Source organism: Chlamydotis macqueenii, chromosome 2 (genome assembly GCF_036417535.1).
Source record: "Chlamydotis macqueenii isolate bChlMac1 chromosome 2, bChlMac1.mat, whole genome shotgun sequence".
NCBI lineage: Eukaryota > Metazoa > Chordata > Aves > Otidiformes > Otididae > Chlamydotis > Chlamydotis macqueenii.
This window is the reverse complement of record NC_141557.1, coordinates 122,109,803-122,130,296: the sequence shown is the minus strand read 5'-3', so window position 1 is coordinate 122,130,296 and position 20,494 is coordinate 122,109,803. Positions and strand designations below refer to the sequence as shown.

Below are 20,494 nucleotides of genomic sequence, written 5' to 3'. Positions count from 1 at the left end.
TCTCACTTATTTAAAAACAAATAAATACATGCTATCAACTTCTATTCTATTGGCTCCATGTTGATCTTGCATTCAGTTAAACCCAAGGGTCCATAGTATATTTCACCTCCTGTATATAACAAAATTCTGTCAATAAATCTCATATGCATGAAGTCTAAACTCTGCTATATTTCAACTATCATTGCAATAAATAGCTTGATCAACTTCTGTGAGCTATCTCCTCATTCTCTCCTAAGAAACAAAAGATCACGAGCAGTTTCTAAAAATAGAACATAAACTTTGACACATTGTCAGCACACTTAAACTGCAGGCAAACGGCAAACAATGGCAGGACTCCCCTAGTTCTATATATAATGTCTCTAATAATTTTCTAAGAGCCTAATTTTTTTTTTTGACAAGGCAGTTTTATAGAGAGCCTCGGTGTTTTCGTTAAGTATCCTTCTCTTTAGAGAAGTCTCATAAAATCTCCTTGTAATTAAAGAAACAATTGTCTCATTCATCTGCTCCTCCAAAAACCATCTTTAATGCTCATCAAACCAATTTAAAAGCCAAGTAGCCAAAAAGGAAAACCAAACCGAAAACCTGATTATCAGAATAATAGTTCTGAGAGGAATAAATGGTTCTTAGCTAGTAATTTCCAGGAAATTTGCAAACTGAAACCCTGGGGTTTTTTTTTTGTAAACACGCAGGATTCCTAGAGGAGGAGAACTGTCTTTATGGAACCCTTAAACATTTTCAAGACTTCAAGGCAGAGTTCCCAAAATAACATGGAAACTATTTCAACCATGTAACACAAACTTGTAAGTTCCAGAAACCACATACTACAGAATATAATTAGTTGTATCTAAATTACAATTCTTCAAATTATTTCTATTTTATTAAGTATACTAATATAGAAATAACACACACAAATCCTTACTTTCACCTATTGGCTTATTTTATGGGAATTTTTTTTTTCTGTTACAACCATATGAGTCAACTCAACGACTGCTAAAACTATGGATTGCCGTTGCCTCAGGTAATAAAAAAAAAATTTTGAAAAATAGGCTGTTCGGTAATTGTTAAGAGTTGAGCATTTTCCAATTTTTCCCATGGCAGCAAAATTCTAGGTCTAAAAAGACAGACAAGTAGAGACTTACTAAATGAAAGGAAATATTGTAGCTCTCCGTTAGGAGAAAAGTTAAAGGTCTTAGCAAAGATTTCCAGGATGTATATAATGTTTTCAGTGACTGAGAAACTGAAAAAAATCAGTACAGTTAGATCTTTACACATAATACTTTTTAAAACACTGAGAACTGAAATCTTACTTATTTTCATGTGGTCTCTGTATAATTTCGATAAAAGAAAGATTAATGCACCATTTCTCCTACGCAACACTTGGGTTTGGGCATTAGGCTATGACTCCCTCCTATATCGATACAGTAACTTTGTTCTTTGTCTTCCGTGGCAAAATTTTGCATCCCTTGTATATTGGGATAAATAATGCCTGGAAAAACACGGGCATTGCTCATATATCTAGGCTGTGTGCATATGTCTGTTCTGCAATTTTTTCCTTAGGTTGCCAGCGCTGTAACAAATTATTTTTCCCCATGAATGGCATACCTATTACAAGGAAATACAACCTCCTGAGCTTCCTTTCCTTCTTTATACTTGATGACAATCTTATCCAGGAACCATCCATTGCCTGTGTTGAAATTACAAAAGTTTATCATGTGAAATAATGCCTCTCTAAAAATAAATTTAAAGCAAAAAGCCTAGATTGTCTTTTTCCAGCAGAAACACAGGTCATATTAAGACAGAGTTCAGCTAAATAGATAAGACATATTAACAGGATGAAAGCTTTATTATTCTGTGTCTCTCACAAGAGGTACAATGTTAATTCTTCTCTGCCTTGCTCTATTTTAATTTTAAGAGGGGTGAGTTTTTTCCCTTGGAGACAAGTATATGCATACATCCGTGAACTGCCAACACCATTCACATCCCAGTCTGTCTTTTGATTCCTTGTGATGAGGCACAAGGATGTTGGGTGAAATCTGTTTATGCAGTTAACTGAGATCTGTGTGAAGGCTGGAAATTTTGGTCCTCTGTGAGTGAAGTTGTTATTGCATATATGAGTATTAATTAACAAATCATTAAGACTGCTGCTCTCACTTGCAAATGGAGTGGGGCTGGAGCCTTGGAGAAACTTTGTATGTTTATGTGCCAGTAAGTGGGAAAACTGAGGATCTGAGGATTCAAGAATTCAGGATCAGCGACTAGATATACTGAGTGTCGAAGGCCAGCTACTGGAGGCCTTATACACCTATACTGTGTGTATATGTACGTATTTGCCATTGATGGACTGTCATTCTGATCAGCTGGAAAAGATAACAGGATAAGGCCATTGGTGCTGTTTGTGTTTGTATGAGTGCTGATTTCCTGTCTGTGTTGATCTACATGGCCAGCTGTGTGCACACATATATGTGTTTTATAAATATGTTTGTGTATACTGGGAATGCATACTCAGCCTTGCTGCTAGTGGGACCAGTAGACACGGAACTGTGCAGCCTAACTTCTGTTGGGCTACTGAATTAATCTTCTCCCTAACAGCAGTAATCACTGCCACATCCATGCTGATCTCTTAGATCACTTCCAATAACCATCCAAGTGACTGGTACACTTCTCCTGCTAAGCCCTTTTCAAATATCCTGTTCTCACCGTGTCTGCACCACTCACAACTTGTCATATTGCTTGTGAGATTTTGCCTGACTCATACCATTATTTATCAGCGCATTGTAGCAAAACAGCGTGAGAGATGTTTCGGTCAGAAGGCGGCAACTGTCCTATTTATTCTCATGCTCTGCCTCCCTTGTTGCATCTGAGTCTGGAAGTCCCTAGAAGGCAGAACTCTCTGATCCATAAGGAGGGCTTGTCCAGGCAGTGAATGGAGCAGAATGGCATCTCCCCCTCAAACCTTCAGGCCCAGGGCACATTAGGACACTCTGCAAGCTTCTTCCGTCACCCTCCTGTATCTCAGATGCTCTTTCATTGGAAGGAGCCTACTAGCCTGGCCAAGATTCACCAGCAATCAGGCAGGTCATTTTGAAATAGGCCAAAAAAAGATGAAAGGTGCTGCCTATGTAAATGTACAAGTAAATATAGAAGATTTTTACAGAGGAGAAGGTTCTTCCAGCAGATAAGACACATCATCAGTGACTCACACCTGACCAATGCCAAAATCTTGCAGTCTAGGACAAAGTTCCTTTTCTTTCCTCATTCAGAGTGGCTGTAGGAGACGATCTATGCCCTGCAGTCCAGGAGCCCCAAAGAAAGCAGATGTTCTACGGTCCTTTCAAGACAGTCTCTAAATCAAGCTTAAAGACCTTCTGCCCTATCACTCAGGCAAGTGAAGTGATTAGAAAAAAGGTCAGGCCCACCTCTAAAGGAAGCCTCTTTCCTCCCTCTCAGTCCCCAGAAGACCGGGTCTCTAGACGGTCTCTCTCTTGACTCACCATCCTTTTCCAGCTCTCAACTCCCCTGGTTACCTCAGGCCAAGCTTATCTGGGGCTAGTTTTGGATACAGATCAGAAGAGGTCTGTGAGATCTGAACAATCATCTTAATTACTGAGGCATAAATTTTGTTATACAAGTTCAATCCGTTGTCCTGTTTAGACAATCCTCCAAAACCACAGATTTTGAACTCCATTGTCAAAGGACAGCTTAGATAGCAGAGTCAGGTTGCAGATTTGTAATGCTGTTCCTGGGATACAGCTATGCTGCCTAGTAAAGGAGAGATGAGGGAAGAGAGCACAGTATGGTGTCCTGGGGAAAAGAGTGAAAGTAGGCTCCACCACACTGCCTTCTGTGTTACGTCTTGGCAGTACAGGCAGTCAGCAAGATGGGTGTTGTTTGAGGCCATTTCAGAGCAGAGCAGGGTAAAAGTGCTTTTCTCATCTACTATCAGTGTGGCCCTGAACTGCTTTAAAAGCCCTTCTCTTCATCTAACTTCTTCATAGCCACTAATCTGCAAACGTATTTGCAGTATTTACGTCTTCAGTGCTTTTAAATGCTATCTTTCTCTTAATTTACATCATTCCAGAGATGCACACCTCAAGAGTCTGTCAACAATTAATCTCATCACAAAATTATATCTTTTTTTTTTTTCTGAAAACCCTACAAGCTGAATGCAATATCACTCACTGGAGTAGCTCCACATTGACTCACATAGATCCAATAAATAACCAAATCTTCTACCGTTGTCCAAAGCAGCAAGGACGTTACGCTATAGCTACTCAGAATTTGTTTGGTAGTAAAGCAGGTGTTGAATATCTTTATTTCTATGCTGGACAGTTTTCACTCTTATTCCAATGACGGATGTTTTTACAATGAAAGCAATGCTTTAATGAGTTTTCCATATGCAAATAAATAGGGCTTTCTTACAAATAAACTTGAAAACAAAGAGTGGAATGATAGTATTTAACTTTAAACTCATGTCCTTTTTGCTATCCATTACCACTGTTTTTCACTGTCCCATCACAGTGACCAGTCTGCGGGAAGACTTTTTATCACTGCAAGACCTTCTGTCACACTTTATGTGAAGGATGCAATATAAATAAAATCCGTTGTGTTTTAAAAGGGCTTGAAAACAGATTGATCTCTAGGAAGTTAAATCCTACCTGGACCTGCTCCATTATGGCTAATCAGAACTTTCTCCAAGTCTCCCAGTGAGACAGCCTTTATGCAGAAAATATCCATCTGTGGAACCATACAAGGAAAATTATAAAGGTCTTGAACACAGTTATTGCTTTGATTATAACAGTATAGAATAGGAGCTTTTTTTCTCTCTTTTTTTTTTCAAAATGAATATAGGTGTCTTATATTGGTCCTAGCCAATCAGTGAGGATTTTTCAAAGCTTTCTAAGGTGAATAACACTTTAAAATTACTCCATAGAGACAGCACTTAATTCCTTTGGCATGACACAAGGATCAGTTGTAACGAATTATTTAGTGATCCCTGTACTACATTTTCTAGCCTTATCTACCTCACCAAGACGGCAAAACATACTTGCGAATAAGGATTTAGAACTCAGTTCTAAAATTCACAGTGATCTGTTCAGGAGAACAAAAATGTTATTGTTACCATTTTATCTACATGTACAATATAAATAACCAGAATACTCAAATTTTCCTATGCAATGCTCTCAGTAAATGATTCATAGAGCAGATAAAAAATATTCGTATGATGTAATCATGTAAGTAATTTTTAATAAGGAAAATATGCCAGACAGTGCAAACTGCTTGAATAAAACTTGAAAATAAAAATATATTTACACTTATTGAAGAGATAGTTTGCTAGCCATAATTTACTCTTATTGATCAGAAGTAGTATTGTTTTTACTTCACCTGTCCGTGTTGAAATTTTACATTATTATTCACAGATCTATGGAGCTTCCTTTTGCCAGCATCTCCTCTTGTCCCAATGAGGTTGATAAAAACATTGGAATCTGTTTCAGCACCAAGCTTAGCACCGGTGTATACATGGACCTCATACACCAACACTAGAAGAAGAAAAAGCTTGAGATTATCCTTGTAGTTTGCACATGATTCCAAAGCTTCCTATCAAAATTTTGCCAAAAGACTGTACCGACTTTCAAGTTTGGAATAGCAACAGCTAACCATGCACTTGTCCCTTCCAGGTTCAAATCTTGTAATTCTGTGCACAAAAATATTAAAATACGTGCCTCAAAAAAAAAATGTATTATGCTGAGTATAGCGGTGCATTGCTCAGCAAAGCAGCCCATCAAAGAAGTGTTCCCTAGCACTCCATTACTCTGTTGACTATTCACGATTTCAGGACTTAATTTGCAAAGTCTTTCTTGGCAAGTTATTTGGAGACCACCTAACTGCGTCTAGTCATGGTCTCAAATAATAGCTATATTTTAGTGGTACCAAGGCATTTTCAACCACCTGATTTGTGCAAAACAGTATTTTCTGAACGGATAACCTTCATTTAATCTTAAAAGGAGAACAGCAATCATGACTCCTAGAGTTTTTAGATTTTTACCTTGCATACAACAGTGGGCAAGCAGATGAATGCACTCCCTCGTCTATAAAAAGTGTACACACAACTTGGTTTTGAAGGTTTCAACATTTATCACTAGTGGATGTTAACACTGTTTGAAACAGCTCTTAGTTAAATATATTTACAACTTTTTAATGCCTCTCCTTCTGGTTTAGACCAAAGCTAATACTATCTTTCGAATTATCCAAATATTCAAACTTATTTTTAAAAAAAATTGCAGTAATCACATACTAGTATATTTCATTTCGGTTTTTCTTATTATGACTTTTACAAAAAGTTTTGTTGTTTACATCTTAATGGCAATTTTTCCATGCCGTGTTTCTATTTTAATCACAGTTGGCCATTTCTGCTGCTATGTAGTAGATCACAGAGGAGATTACTGTTTCACTGATAGATAATTTTAATAGCTCTTGGGAGTGAAGAAAGGTAGCAGAATCCCTAACAAACACAATTAAACAGTACTTTTAAGAAGGAACTAAGATGAAAACAGAAAATTATAGCAAAATGTTTGAAACTAAACAAAATTCTACAAAAACTAATTAAAATACTATTGCTCTTATACCACCAAATAACTAGTAGAACCTGACATTTCCTTAAATTTTTAGTTCACTGGACCCTAAAAAACTTATAAAACTCAAACATCATGTCGTCCACCATCATTGAAGAGTGGCTGTTTCTGATTCCCAGTGAAGAAGCTATACAAGTATAAAATAATACTGCAAATACTTAAGGGAAAAAAATAGCTCCACATGTACTGAAAGATAGAAAGGAAATTTTGATGGACAGACTGTATGCTTAACCGCATTAGAATATTTCTTTTAATCTGTATAAAATGATCCTAAACTGGCAAAGACAGTCTCCCCAACTCTTTATTGCTATTACAGCTGTGACTCAAAATAGGAATGGTGTCCCTTGATCCATTTTATTATTTTCTGTAACTCCAAGCATTCGCTGCAGCTGACATCCATGTACTAATTTATCAACATTTAGCCTGTAACATAAAATTGATCTCAGTAGTACATACATATCTTCAAAAATTTGGCAGAGCCTTATAAAAACTAGTTTCAAGGTTTTTAACACAAAAACATCACATTAAAACAAATGGTAGATATGAAAGGCAAGTAACAAAGATAAATGGATCTGATAATTACCATAATTAAGCTATATATCCAAGTGACATTTTATATCTTAACTCTTAGTATAATCATAACTGTGTGCAGATTAGCAACAGGATAATATAAGACAAACAAGAAACTGTTCAAAGGACAGAGAATAAAGGATGACAGCAAACTATGAAAAGAAACGTGCAACAAAGCAAAGAGCTGCAGGGATCATAAGGAGGCAAATTCTTTCAGAATGTGGAAGAAGAGAGGTCATATTTCCAAAAGAAAACCTAACAACTATATACATCTGTGACCACTCATTTGAATAATAGGGCTGGACTACCCATAGATTAAGGCACTGGGGATTAGTAAAAGTAGGGATGTATCAATGTTAAGTCTTCTCCACACTTTTACATCCTTACTTACATTCCCAGTTTTGCAAATAAAAGCCAAATATCTGCGTTTCTCAAATAAAAGCCAAAAGAAAGGCTATAGACTGTTTATGCTACAACTGTTTACGAACAAACATTGGTATCTGTATTACATACACACACAAGTAATTTTCACGATAAAAACTGCAACATTTAAGTAACTATAAGAACAATTTTAAAGCATATGCAAGGATTTTTTTAAGAAGCCCTTTAACAATAAATGATTACAAGAAGAAAATACCAACAAGTTATTTCATTTCTGAAGGGAGAATGAACCAAATGGATTAAGTACGGGACACAGCAGAACAGAATAAGAGATAATTATAACACAACACAAAGATATTAACAGATAAATAAATGACAGCTCATTTTGTAGCACCATGCAGCTCTGTGGTAACCAGACAGTTGATAATGATCTAATCAAATACAGCTTTCTATTGCTACAAGCCTAAATAAATCAGTTTGAAGTAGAAAACATGCACATGTTGAAATGTAAAGAACTGGAAAATATTTTTCATAGCTCCTTGTGTCTATACATCTCTCACCATCTGGAAAATGTTAGGTCTGGCATTTATTTAGGCTACACAATCTGCATTATTTATAAAGAAACCTTCTTAACAAAACGACCAGTTTGCACTATAAATTTTTGCACAAATTAACAATAAAAGCTGCTATATTAGGATAATAAATGGAAGGTTCATTTACTTTGACTTAAGGATATGTTACAATGCATTTTATAGGAAACACACAAAAAATTAAGCACAGAAATATTATCCAAATAATGCTGTACATGCCTACTTAGAACTTGCCACTATGGAGAAATGCTTGGACATTCATATAAACATTCGCTAAACAGATTGTGGAGGTTAAGCCTTTTCTGTACAAGTGGAAATCTAGGCACAGACCAGGTTGAGTGGATGCAATTTTTTCAAACTTTATCAAGCAGTTCCTCCAGATCACAGAACAGCTACAAAAGGTACTAGAGTTCACTGCTCCTGAGCTACAGATTTCTTAAATATAAGAACAAGAAGGATGAGATAAGACAAGGTGCAACAGTAGTTTGATGAGCACAGGGAACAGATACAACCAAATCTGGGAATGAATCTACCAGTCGAGCATACTGCGGAGACAGCAAAACTCTTATGTGAAATTTGCTTCTTTGTAGCTTTCTGCCTACTGTTCACAAAACATGGGGGTTTGCATATAGAGTAAAACAAAAACACTCAGCCTCTGTGACCTTGGTTCATTTTCCTTTGAGAAGCTGACCTACTCTGAGGTCCCCACTGCTACTACATCTGAAATGGAGACCTGCTTCACTGGTCATGCCAAAAGCCATCCCAAAACTCTAAGAATTGGAACTCTATTGCCTGATCCTCTATTCTACAGTAGCAATTTCATTTTACTATACGCTGATTTAGTGAAACTACACCAGCTGAAAATGAGGGTGACAAAGCAGAGAGTTAGGCCCATAGGCAAAAAAAAAAAAAAAGGAAAGAAAAAGTTGAAAATTATATCATAAAAACAACAACTGAACAGAAGTCAGGGAATATTGTTTCAATATCATGAGGGATCTGTTAGACTCACACCTAGACATCCATCTAATGTGGGGTACATCAAAGTAACAGAAGAAACATCTTGAAAAACACAATAACTTCAATAAGGTATGTAAGAGGATTAATTAATACAAAATAGCAGGAAAAAATATCAGTTAGTAGTCACTAAAAGAAAATGACCTTTCAGAAAATAAGTGACTGAAATGTTCAAATTGGTAACAGAGTAACTCTAGATGAGCTCTGTAATCAAACAGAAAACTCTGAGACATGGATGTGTGGATGAAACTGTTGAAAAAAAGGGAGGTAAAATCTTTTCAGGCTGAGATAGGGAGCTTCTAAAAGGCTCCATGAAAAACAGACATTAAAGGAGTATGATGACTATGTTAAAAAAAAAAGGCATATCAAAAGTATCAAAAATAGTATGTGTCACTGGGAAGTCAAATGTACAAGTACCAAATTTATACTTGCTCAGTCCATAAAAATGTTACTACTGCTGCCTCTTGAGATTTCAGGTGGTTTTTTAAGTCTCAACTCCAACTTCTGGCATCTGTTGACAACATGAGAACGTGAACTAGTTGGAATAAATGGGAGAGAGAAAGGAAGTTTTGTTTCTCTAGCTATGAAGAAAAGGTAACCTAAGGGCATACTAAGGGCAACAAAATGCAGGTTAGAGAACCCTTTTTTTCCAGACTTCTTATTCTGGTCACCTGAATCAAGGTTTCCAAAACAGAAAGTTAGTATATTCCTGATCATTCACCAATGGTAAGAGTTATTTTGGCCCCAATCTGCAAGCACAATATATAATTCTTATTTCCTTCTGAAGGAGTAACGTACAAAGTACAGGGAGTCCTTTGGAAAATATAAACAGTAAGCAAGCGTCACAGGTTGCTTTGCTTTAAAGATTAAGCTAATATTTTGATATGTCTTGGGAGAAGAAGAAAATGATCCTGATAGAATTAAAGAAGAATTTATTGGTAAGAATAAGAAAATGAAAGCTTTAACTGAAAATATATGGGTCCTTTTCTGCTGACTTATTATAAACTACTGTCCCATTGTCGGCTCTTTTCAGAGTAATTCTACCAAAGAAAAGTACAGTCATTATTTTATAATTCTAATTAACAGCAGATGTATTCAAGATAAATATCTTTATCACTTATTACTCAAAGTACGTTATATAAGCTTCCTCCAGACTACAGCTGTCTGAGCCTAATGACACTGGTGTGCCTACAAAAGCACATTAGTTTGAATAAAGAAAATGAATCCTCTGGTTGGCCCTCCTTACTTCTCTCTAGTTTGCAGCATGGAGTGGGTTTAGAGCAAAAAACATGATTCCTTTTGGATGAAAATAAACCAGAGGATATGTTCTAGGAATACTGCCATGGCTGTCTTGCCACAAATTGGTAGTCAGTCTGTGGGAACAGACTAGCTCAAGCCCAGCATAACTTCCCCCTAAACGCAAGTAATGAGGACAGTGGACCCTTCACTCACTGGATTTTTAGTGCCAACTGCTTCACTGTGCAAATCCACTCCCATCAGGCCGCTAGTGTAAACAGACAAATTGGCCAAAGAACACAAAACCTAGAGAGATGGTAAATGATACACAACATTAAGATTGTCAAACCTTCTACTCAGTCCTCCCTTAATGATAGTGATCCAAGATATTAGTACAGTATTACACAGTAATAAAAATGTTCTGCCTTTTTTTTCCATGTGACATGCCTGCTTGAATGAAACAGCCATTTTGGCATGATTTGTTAAACAGCAAGATTGAATCTCTGTCACATGGTTTTGTCATTTGGTATTTACTACCCAGTTTGCACAAATAGTGTTTTGCATTTTGCCATGACAGAAGGGTAAATATAAAGTTTGGTGCAGCATTAAGGCTAAATGTAAACAATTTTTAATGGCTTCTATTTATTTTCATTGAGTGACACTTAAGATTTACCCAGTTCAAGACATGATCACTGATTTCCAATGCATATCACTTAGAAAATTGCTGAACAATTTTTCTTTGCTTTTGTGCATCACAAAGTAACTAGGGGATAAAACAAAATCAACAACAGCAACAAATAAGCAATCCAATACTCGTAAAGTTTGGTAAACTAAAAACAATATCTGGAACTGCCAGGAAAAAAAAGTGAGACTGGGTAGAAGAACCACAGAAAAAATGGGTTGGAACAGACCTCCAGGGATCACCTGGTTCAATGGCATGCTCAGTTCAGGGACAATTTCAAAGACAGATCAGGTGAAGTTTTTAAAATCCCCAGGGATGGAAAAGCAAAAGAGAAGATAGAATAGGAGTAGAAAAAGGAGCCACAGCCCTAGAAGATTTGGCAACAGGGAAAAAATAAGAAAAGAAGGAAAGACAAAGACAGAGGTGTATTGGAGGCAGTCAGAAAAACTAAGGGGAGTTACCAAGATGATAAATTTGAATGGAAAAGAAGAGATGTAGGAGAGGAAGGTAAAGAAAAGCTGACAATCAGGAAATAACGTAGGATTTGAAGAAGACAGGCTAGAAAAAAAAGAAGGACAAGGACCCAAAAATCACCTCCAATGTTTTAGATCCCTATTGAGTGCACAGTATAGTCTGGCTGGAGACAGGGAGAAAAAGGATAAGGAAAAAATTACCCTCTCTTCTAAAAGAGAAGTTAAGTAATAAAGTAAGTGTTAAAGAATAGTAATCTAAAAAACCTTGCCTTCTGAGCTTAGTGTATATTTGTTCATTTTGTTTAAAGTTTCCAGCACATCATTTTCATCGTTAAGCAAATTTAATACCATTAGAAGATAACAGATTGAATTGAAAATGCAGGATACAAATTACTAAATCATATCAGAGTATCATTAAGTAATAAATAGTACATCATTTGCTCTGCTGGAGAAAGTGACTTGATGTGGTTTAGTCCAGTACTTGTAAGCAATTAGCTTTTAAATGGGAAATGCAAATGGATAGTGTTTCATTTGCTTGTTCTTGAGAAACTAAATAGGAAATCCTTGGGAGGCCTTCCTGAGTTTATATTGATGTTCAATTTAAATGTGCCTAAAATCAATAATTCATTTGTAAAACTTAAAATTTCAAGAAATTTCCAAATCTTTTCTGATGTGTCTTTTCTTACAAACTTAAGACATATATTTTAATAAAAATAATGATGTTCTTGCAAAAGCAAGGAAAGATACAGTAAGATAATGATTAAAAAGTAAATAAATGTGCAGTTTTAAATATATTCCTACTTCTTGGTACAACGGATTTGATTTTTCACATAGAAGTACATAAATTGAGTGCATCTACCAGAATATTATATGAATGGGTATTTCAGAGTGCATAATGCAGATTTGAGTTATTGGTGTTGAATTAATTGTTCATACAACTTAATTGGCTTCTGCACTATTTTTCTACTGCACCACTAGATGATATTTATGTCACTGCAAGAAGTGGCATATGGTAATGTGGTATTTGTTAATGATCATAGGGCCTAGTTCATCCTGCTTATTCCAGGTTTTGAAATCTCTTATTGAAGTCACTAAATACTCTGCAGAATAATTAACACACACACACACACACACACACACAAAGAAGTGGAGAGGGGAAATGTGAGCTGGCACATATGTGTTTCTCAGTATCTTCTGGCCTCTGTAACAGAGATCAGTAGTTCCCTTTGGCCTTAAAACCCATGGAAGACATTCACATATCACCAGTCTTGATGTTTTTTTCAGAGAATTATATTCTTTTGAGTTGAGATTTTTCACTTGTTTGACATTTTCTTCTGAAATGATTTGATTGTCACTAAGTGCACAATGACCCTTTTTTATGTTGAATCACTGATTCCTTGCAATATTCACAGCTTCATTTTGAATAGAGTTTGCCTGAATGATAGCATCTATCTATGTAAGACCTACCACTGGCAGACAGTATTATATATCAGCTGCGTCTCTGTCATTCTGTTAATGTAAGGAGAATCTATTTTAAAAATCCATAATGCTAAATGAATATACTGGCTCCCTGTTCCTTTGTAGAGGCCCAGGACATTTTAAATAATAACTTTATATGATGGGCTATTTCCTGCTTCATTTGAAGAGAACAAAGTGCGTCAAAGCTGGGTAAACTTTTAAGCACTAAAGTGCTACCCTGCAGCTAACAATTTCTATATGAACAGCTGTGACTGGAGTTTGATTTGGAAAACATGTGTGTGATGATTCAGATCATGGATTTCTGATAAAGAATATTTTATGCAGCACAAGAAAGGATTATATTAAACTTGCTAAAAGGAACTGGATATCACCTGACATTACATACCTTGATAATGTCTTGATGTCCTGCCTGATGTGTTGCTCTAAAGAGCGGTATTTGCCAGCAATTTAGGGGCACTCTGAGAGACCAAGAATTTTATAAGGGTAAGATGCCCTGGCGAAAGCTATTATTCTGATTTTGTAGAGGAAAGGAGAGGGGTAAAATGATCACTTCCCACTTCTGTGGAACTAGAAAGAATCTGGAAGGGATTGTTTCATGGTTACAATGGCTTTTGGGCAGTCTGCCCTGGAAGAAATGTGAAAAGCTGCCATATACTCACAGGATATGCCTAGTAAACACATGATCTAAAATACATACACGGCAAAAGATCTTTTGCGGGGTTTCTTATTGCCACTTCTCTCCATGTATCACCTTCACCCTTGTCTTCTGCAAGCCAGCACTCTATGGGGAGACAAATCTCTTCATCAGGAAGAGGGACTACTCTTTCAAGTCTGACTTCCTCCAGGTACCAACTAGGATCATTTCCAGTGTTGTCATGTCCAATGCGGATTTTATATAGCTGCCCGAGGTCTTTGAGATTAATCTGTAATGACAAAAAAACAAATCCCAGATTTTAAAAACAGATTATAATTGTTGTCTTTTAGCAATCCTTCTTACACTGGGCATGGAAGCTAAATGTGCAACTAATGTAACTTAAAGTAAAGAGTTTCTTTAGAAAATGAAGCCTTAACATACAATGAATCTCAGAGCAATAAAGCAAAAGCATGTAGAGTAGTCTGCAAGTATAATTTTACTGACTTCAGTACTGTATTATTTAAAGTGACTAAAGGGCTCAAACAATTCAATCTGGTTTTAGATCTCTTGACGAATTCAAGTTTGTAGTGTGATAATGTAAAACTCTATTTCTAGACAAATACTTTGACAAGCAGAAGTACCTTCAGTCATTGCTGCATGAAATAATGTATTTTGCAGTCCATACAGTTAATATCAGCAGAGCCCTATTAACTATTCCTACTACTTATCAGTCTGCTATGGCCCACTTTTCGCTTTATCTTCTCTTTTTATGTGCATTGGTGTCAGCATTAACTGTTTCTGTAAGGGCTGACGCCACACTGCAGCAAATTTAAGCAGTAAAACATAACTATGTCACATTGAATACCGCAGCCCTGAAATAAGAGCCATTGTATTTTGGGCTGCAGAAGTTTTTTGAGCAATGTTGAGTTAACAACTTTCATTTTCAGTTATGTGTTTGAAAGCTCATGGTATTGGAAAAAAAAATTACAGAGAAAAAAAGAACAAAAGAATAGTTTCTTTTACCATTATACCGATTTTGTACTGTTTAGCATCAAAACAAAAAGCAAACAAACAAAAAATGGATTGACAAGCAGTTAACAACAGCATTGCCCCAACAGTCCGGATCACCAAAAATGATGAACTAAGATTTGTGTTTGAAGGTCCATTGGGTCTGTTCTGGAAGGTAACATTAATAAGTCTGTCCCAGAATGAAAGTTTCCCCTTCAATATTTTTTGCTAAGGAAGATTACAAGGTAATGTGTCTTTTCTCTGTGGAGCTGGGAAATGTCAGAGACACTAGAGACATATCCCTTTCACTCTTTTGTTTAAACGTTTTCCTAGGCAATGACACTGACTAGTGTAACACTGACATTTCATAGTCCTGAGAACCATCATAGAAAATGGTCTTGCAACCCTAACTGATCATCATTTCCTTGCACCTCTGAGGTAAGCCTGGCACCATTCAGTCTCATAGGATGATATCATGGCACATATGCTAGTGATATAAAGTCTGAATAAAGTCACATTTATGGCCAAAGTAGAAGGTTTTCCTATATTAAAACAGTATGTTAAAGTAAGAGGGGCTAACTGAACGTATAATTGTAAAATTAATGCAATAAAACCATGTGCATCAAAAATATGCTGCTAATACTCACAGCAGAACTACAGCAGCAGACAAAAAGCTCTCTGAAACTAAACAAAAATGTAGCCAGGACAGAGGCTAAGTTGCCATAATAACCCTGTCACCCAGCCATAAAGCAGAGACCTCTGCAGTGCTCAAATGAAAGCTGGAGAGGGACTTTTGACAAGGGCCTGTAGTGATAGGACAAGTAATGGCTTTAAATTGAAAGAAGGTAGGTTTAGATTAGATATACAGAAGAAATTATTTGCTGTGAGGGTGATGAGACACTGGAACAGGTTGTCCAGAGAAGTTGTGGATGCCCTGTCCCTGGAAGTGTTCAAGGCCAGGTTGGACCTGACTTTGAGCGATCTAGTCTACTGGGAGGTGTCCCTGTCCATGGCACAGGCGTTGGAATTAGGTGATTTTTAAGGTCCCTTCCAACCCAAACCATTCTATGACTCTATGACTGCTAAGGTTGCCTTGCAAATATATATATAACAACATATTAGAACTCTCACACTTTGTCGCAAACTGAATAAAGTATAGTATTTGCAAACAATAAAGGTGGTGCTCTCCTGAGGTCTAGGCACTGCCTGCTGTTTGTTGTGCAGAAGTGTTAAAGGACAATTTAGTAAACAAAATATCAAAACCTTGTCACCTCATGACTGTGATTAAATTCTGGCACAATCCCTGTCAAAAGAGGAGTGTCACAGCCATCTTTGCATGCAGTGTTCATTACTCAGTCAGGACTAGAAAACTCTGTTGAAGAGCCTCTTTTGTCTTCTGAAAAAGCTAATCAGTCATTTGGCTGCGAAGCAAACTGAAACATTCTTGACCAAAAAAAAAAATCCTGCGTATCTATACTGGGTATTGTATGATTTGGCTAAAATGTGAAGCCACCACTTTCTTAACTATATTAATTTTATTTATCATATTATGCTAAATTACATTTTTTTCAGAAGGAAGTCTAAGATGGAGAATATTACTCCAGGTGAATCTACAAAGGACTTCAACATTGTAGTTGATGTTTGGCAGATCACTGGTGCAACTGGAGAGAAGAGCTCACAAAAATAAGCAAAGGTTGGATAGCTGACCAAGAAAGGAAAAAAAAAAAAAAAAAAAGCCATTTGAAAAAGAAGGAGAAGGAAATGATGAAACTCATTTATCACCATGCAAGGACTTCCTGACTTTACTGGATGAGCAACACAGCAATTCGTCAAACCTAATCAAATGGAGTTTCAAGAAAAATCAGTACAGAACAGAAAGCCCTGTCAAGACTGTTAGGTTTCTTCAGGAAATGCTTCTAATTGCAAGCAGCTAGATTAGATTCACTAAAGTCCTCTCTAGTCACTCTAAACATTTCTGTGTTTGTGTCTTTCTATGCTTCCTATTGCTCCTTAAGAGTCACACTCTAAAAGAGGACACAATATAACAAAATTAAGGAAGTTATGTCCACATGCTAAGTGTGAAGTGTCAAGTCAAAAGTATTTGCTTGCTTTCTACTACAGGGAGGAAGAGTATAAAGCGTCCCTGTGTACTAGACTCACAAGTTATGAGCTTTTTTGAATGCTAAGCTATGCAGGACATATTGTTAATGGCATATTTCTGAGATTAAAAAGGTCTCAAAAATAATTAAAAACACAGAACATTGCCAAACTAATAACATGTTTAATAATACTTCTGTTTCTGTCTAATCATTTATGGATGTTCTTGGGGGAAAAAAAAAAAAACCCGTAGAATCATAGAATCTTTAAGGTTGGAAAAGTCCTCCAAGGTCATCAAGTCCAACCATCAACCTAACACCACTATGCCTACCAAACCATGTCCTGGAGTGCCACGTCTACATGTTTTTTGAACTTCTCCGGGGATGGTGACTCCATCACTTCCTTGGGCAGCCTGTTCCAGTGCCTGACCACTCTTTCAATAAAGAAGTGCTTCCTAATATCCAACCTAAGCCTCGCCTGCCACAACTTGAGGCCATTTCCTCTTGCCCTATCACTAGTTACTTGGGAAAAGACACCAACATCCGCCTCCCTACAACTTCTTTTCAGGTAGTTGTAGAGAGCAATGAGGTCTCCTTTCAGCCTCCTCTTTTCCAGACTAAACAATCCCAGTTCTCTCAGCTGCTTGTCATGTTTATTCTTGGGTGGAAATTAAGGCAAGAATGTCAACGGCAGAGAGCAAATCAGATGTATATTATGTTCTGGAAGACACATAATACAATTCCAAATTTAGTTTCTGCTCCTCATTTTGTTTTGGGGGTTGGAAAATTCATCTTGCTGTCAGATCAGATATCACACTGGTGTCTCAGTGGCATTGACTTGCTAATACGTTACTTTTTGCCAATTGGAATTCTTTCAAATATATATCAAATTTTGCTCTTGCAGTGAAATGCAGATGAAAAAACTCTCATAACACTGTAGAGATAATGATACTCTTTTGCCAACATAAACACTGTATCTTGAGGTTGCTCCTTCATTTACAGTATTGACCAAATCGCCTTGAACTTCTGCATGACTTGAATACAAGTTGGCATTTATAAATCTACTTTCACAAACAAAATATTCTGTAAAAAGTTGTACAGCAAAGTTGACTTTGTTGCGCTTCTAAACAACAGGCTTACAAAAATCTCAGTCTAGCTGTTCTCCGTTATGGCACCACGGCTGCCAAAGTCACACGCCATTTTACACGGAAATAGCCTTTCTGACAGAAATGCAACAAAAAGACCAGGCAAAAAATAAAGGATGGTCCCAGGTCTAAAGCATCACTCTGTAAATTAGGCAACTAGATTCTATTCCTGGATCTGCTTTAGGCTTCCTGAGAAACATTACGTATTTCATAAGCCTTCTTTGCTTCGCTTTCTTAACTATACCTTGTTGTATAGACAACACTTACATGTCTCTCACAAGGACAGTGCAAAGCTCTCTTTGTAAATGTCTAGATCTTCAGAAGTAGATACAAGTCCAAAATTATGTATTTTTTCTAAAATTTTCTGTTCATTTTGGGTTAGTTGCTATATTTCCATAACTCAATTGACATGTCAAAAATTATCAATTGTCATTCTCCCAGCTAAGTTTGTAAAGCTAGTAGTTTTGCTCAAGGATAATGCAATGTCACTTACTGTTACCTAGTCTCTCACATAGTCATGCAATTTCTGTTGCCACTAGCAGAAAATGTGCAGACAGAGTAAAGGAGAAATAGCAACAAGCTGCTCAGCAAATACGTGGTAAATCTACTGAAGGATGTGGTCAATAGAATAAAGATATTTCTCCACTACACTGTAATTGGATGTTGCAGGTACTCAAACTTCCTGAATGACAAGGACACACAAAGATGGAAGACTGATATATTTTGGGATAAGTCTACACTGCCCTGAACAAATTTGCTACAGTCCTAGCAACCGTACACCTTAGCACCGTAGTCCCTCAAAAAGGCCAGTCCTGCTTCTCAAGGCAACTGCTGCTGGTGAGCACTGAAGAGCAGTGTTGTGGCAAAAGTAGCAGCTTGAGGCTAAGCTTTGCTGGCCTCTGCAACAGAGCATTGACAAAATCATCAGATATCTAATCCTCAGACAAAGCACATGGACAAATACTTATTAGAAGTATTAAAAATAGGTTTGTGAAGTTCCTTTCTCCCTGTAAATTCTTCAGACTGATATGGTAGAGTTTTGACATGGATGGAAATTCAAAGCCAAAAAATTTAAGAGATAATAGTTTAGGGGTATGAAGTTGTCATTCTGATGCGGCTTACACCAGCCATGTATAGAACACAAATAAGATCTAAACTCTTGCAGAGGTAAGAAACAAGGGGGTGGAAACACAGGTATCTCATTGAGGTAAAGGAATCAAGATATCACAAACAGATATATTGCTCTTCTTAGGGACTGCCTATTAAAGAGGTCTTCTGACAAATGCCAGCCTCATGCACTTCGCAGCAAAAAGTTTTACAAAGCACTTGAATTGTCATTTACAGTTCACTTGCTGATTGACTGTGAAACTCCTTCTGATGTGTCAACTAATTTGCACCAAATTCTGTGATAAGCTCTAAAGGAGATGGACCTCATACAGACTCTGCTTTTTAAGGGATTGCCAGCACTTTTTAACTTTAGTAATATCATTATGAGTACAATGATAGAAGTAATTCTATTCTCTTTGTAGTATTTTTCTTCACTGATACAGGCAATAATGTCAACACTCATCATGTTTTAAGGTATAAGTACCAATACATATTATTGTAAAAACTGTTCACCGCTTTCAAAAGGGCCACATTTTCAAACAGAGGTAGCTTTGCCTCAGCCAAATCCATATTCTAAATGTTTGCAAGCAGTTAAACAAGACTAGCCTGCCAAGTAATAAAACTATATACTTTACTCATTGCTACTATTTTTTTTTTTTGGACGAGCATAGGACTAAATTCTCTTCTTACCAATGGGAATGGGAACATTTTCATTAGACCATGCGTTAGAAAACTTGGTCTTACCTCTTGAAATTGAAGCTTAATAAAGTTCAAATTTTACAATTTGTCTCTAGGCATAAATTGAAATCCAGGTTTATCAGCAAGAAGTTCATCCTAAAGAGGATGCAATAACTAAATTAATTCCATTTCTAAATGAGCTATGCAAATACTTTCTTTTCAGTCCCTAGCATACCTATGATATTTTGAGTGAAGTCTGTGTGACCTATTTTCATATATTTGAGATGTTTAACTAAGTGAAAAGTAAGAGTTCCTTGGCTTAACAAGAGACTGTTCAGTGGAAAGATAGTTCAGTAAAAAGATGGAACGAATGTATGTAATTACTCCATTTCTCTTTTATATACTGGAATAAATAAAATAATGTCACTCTATTAATGTTGTACAGAAAATATCCTGCAATCTCTTTGAAAGAAAAGGCTAGCATGAAAATAATTTGGATAAGTCAACACTTCAGAAGAGGATACACCAAAATTCCAGTGTCTAACAGAACCACTAGAGGCTATGCTTGACAGACAGTTATTAATTTCAGGTAAGGCCATCTCATTAACAGAATTCCAGAGAAATAACGTGCAGCAGCTGGATTCCCAAAAGAAAGATAAATCTTTGACTGCATTAGTTTAACTTCTACAGCATCTGCATATAATAGAGAAATATTTGGAAGTAGAAAATATTTTTAAATTGTAAGCATGTAGCTGGTAAATTATGCAAAAAA

At 36.6% G+C, this 20,494-nt stretch overlaps 2 protein-coding genes across 3 annotated transcripts in view; one reads left to right on the top strand and one right to left on the bottom strand.

Annotated features, from left to right (window-relative positions):
- Positions 1 to 20,494, top strand: part of LOC104474368 (DGAT1/2-independent enzyme synthesizing storage lipids) — a 688,180-nt gene that overhangs the window by 393,964 nt on the left and 273,722 nt on the right. The window lies entirely within an intron of this gene.
- Positions 1 to 20,494, bottom strand: part of RP1 (RP1 axonemal microtubule associated) — a 181,203-nt gene that overhangs the window by 86,947 nt on the left and 73,762 nt on the right. The window contains 4 exon segments of the mRNA XM_086742338.1: positions 1,603 to 1,684; positions 4,656 to 4,734; positions 5,383 to 5,537; positions 13,752 to 13,977. Of these exon segments, the coding sequence (XP_086598464.1) occupies positions 1,603 to 1,684; positions 4,656 to 4,734; positions 5,383 to 5,537; positions 13,752 to 13,977 (542 nt within the window).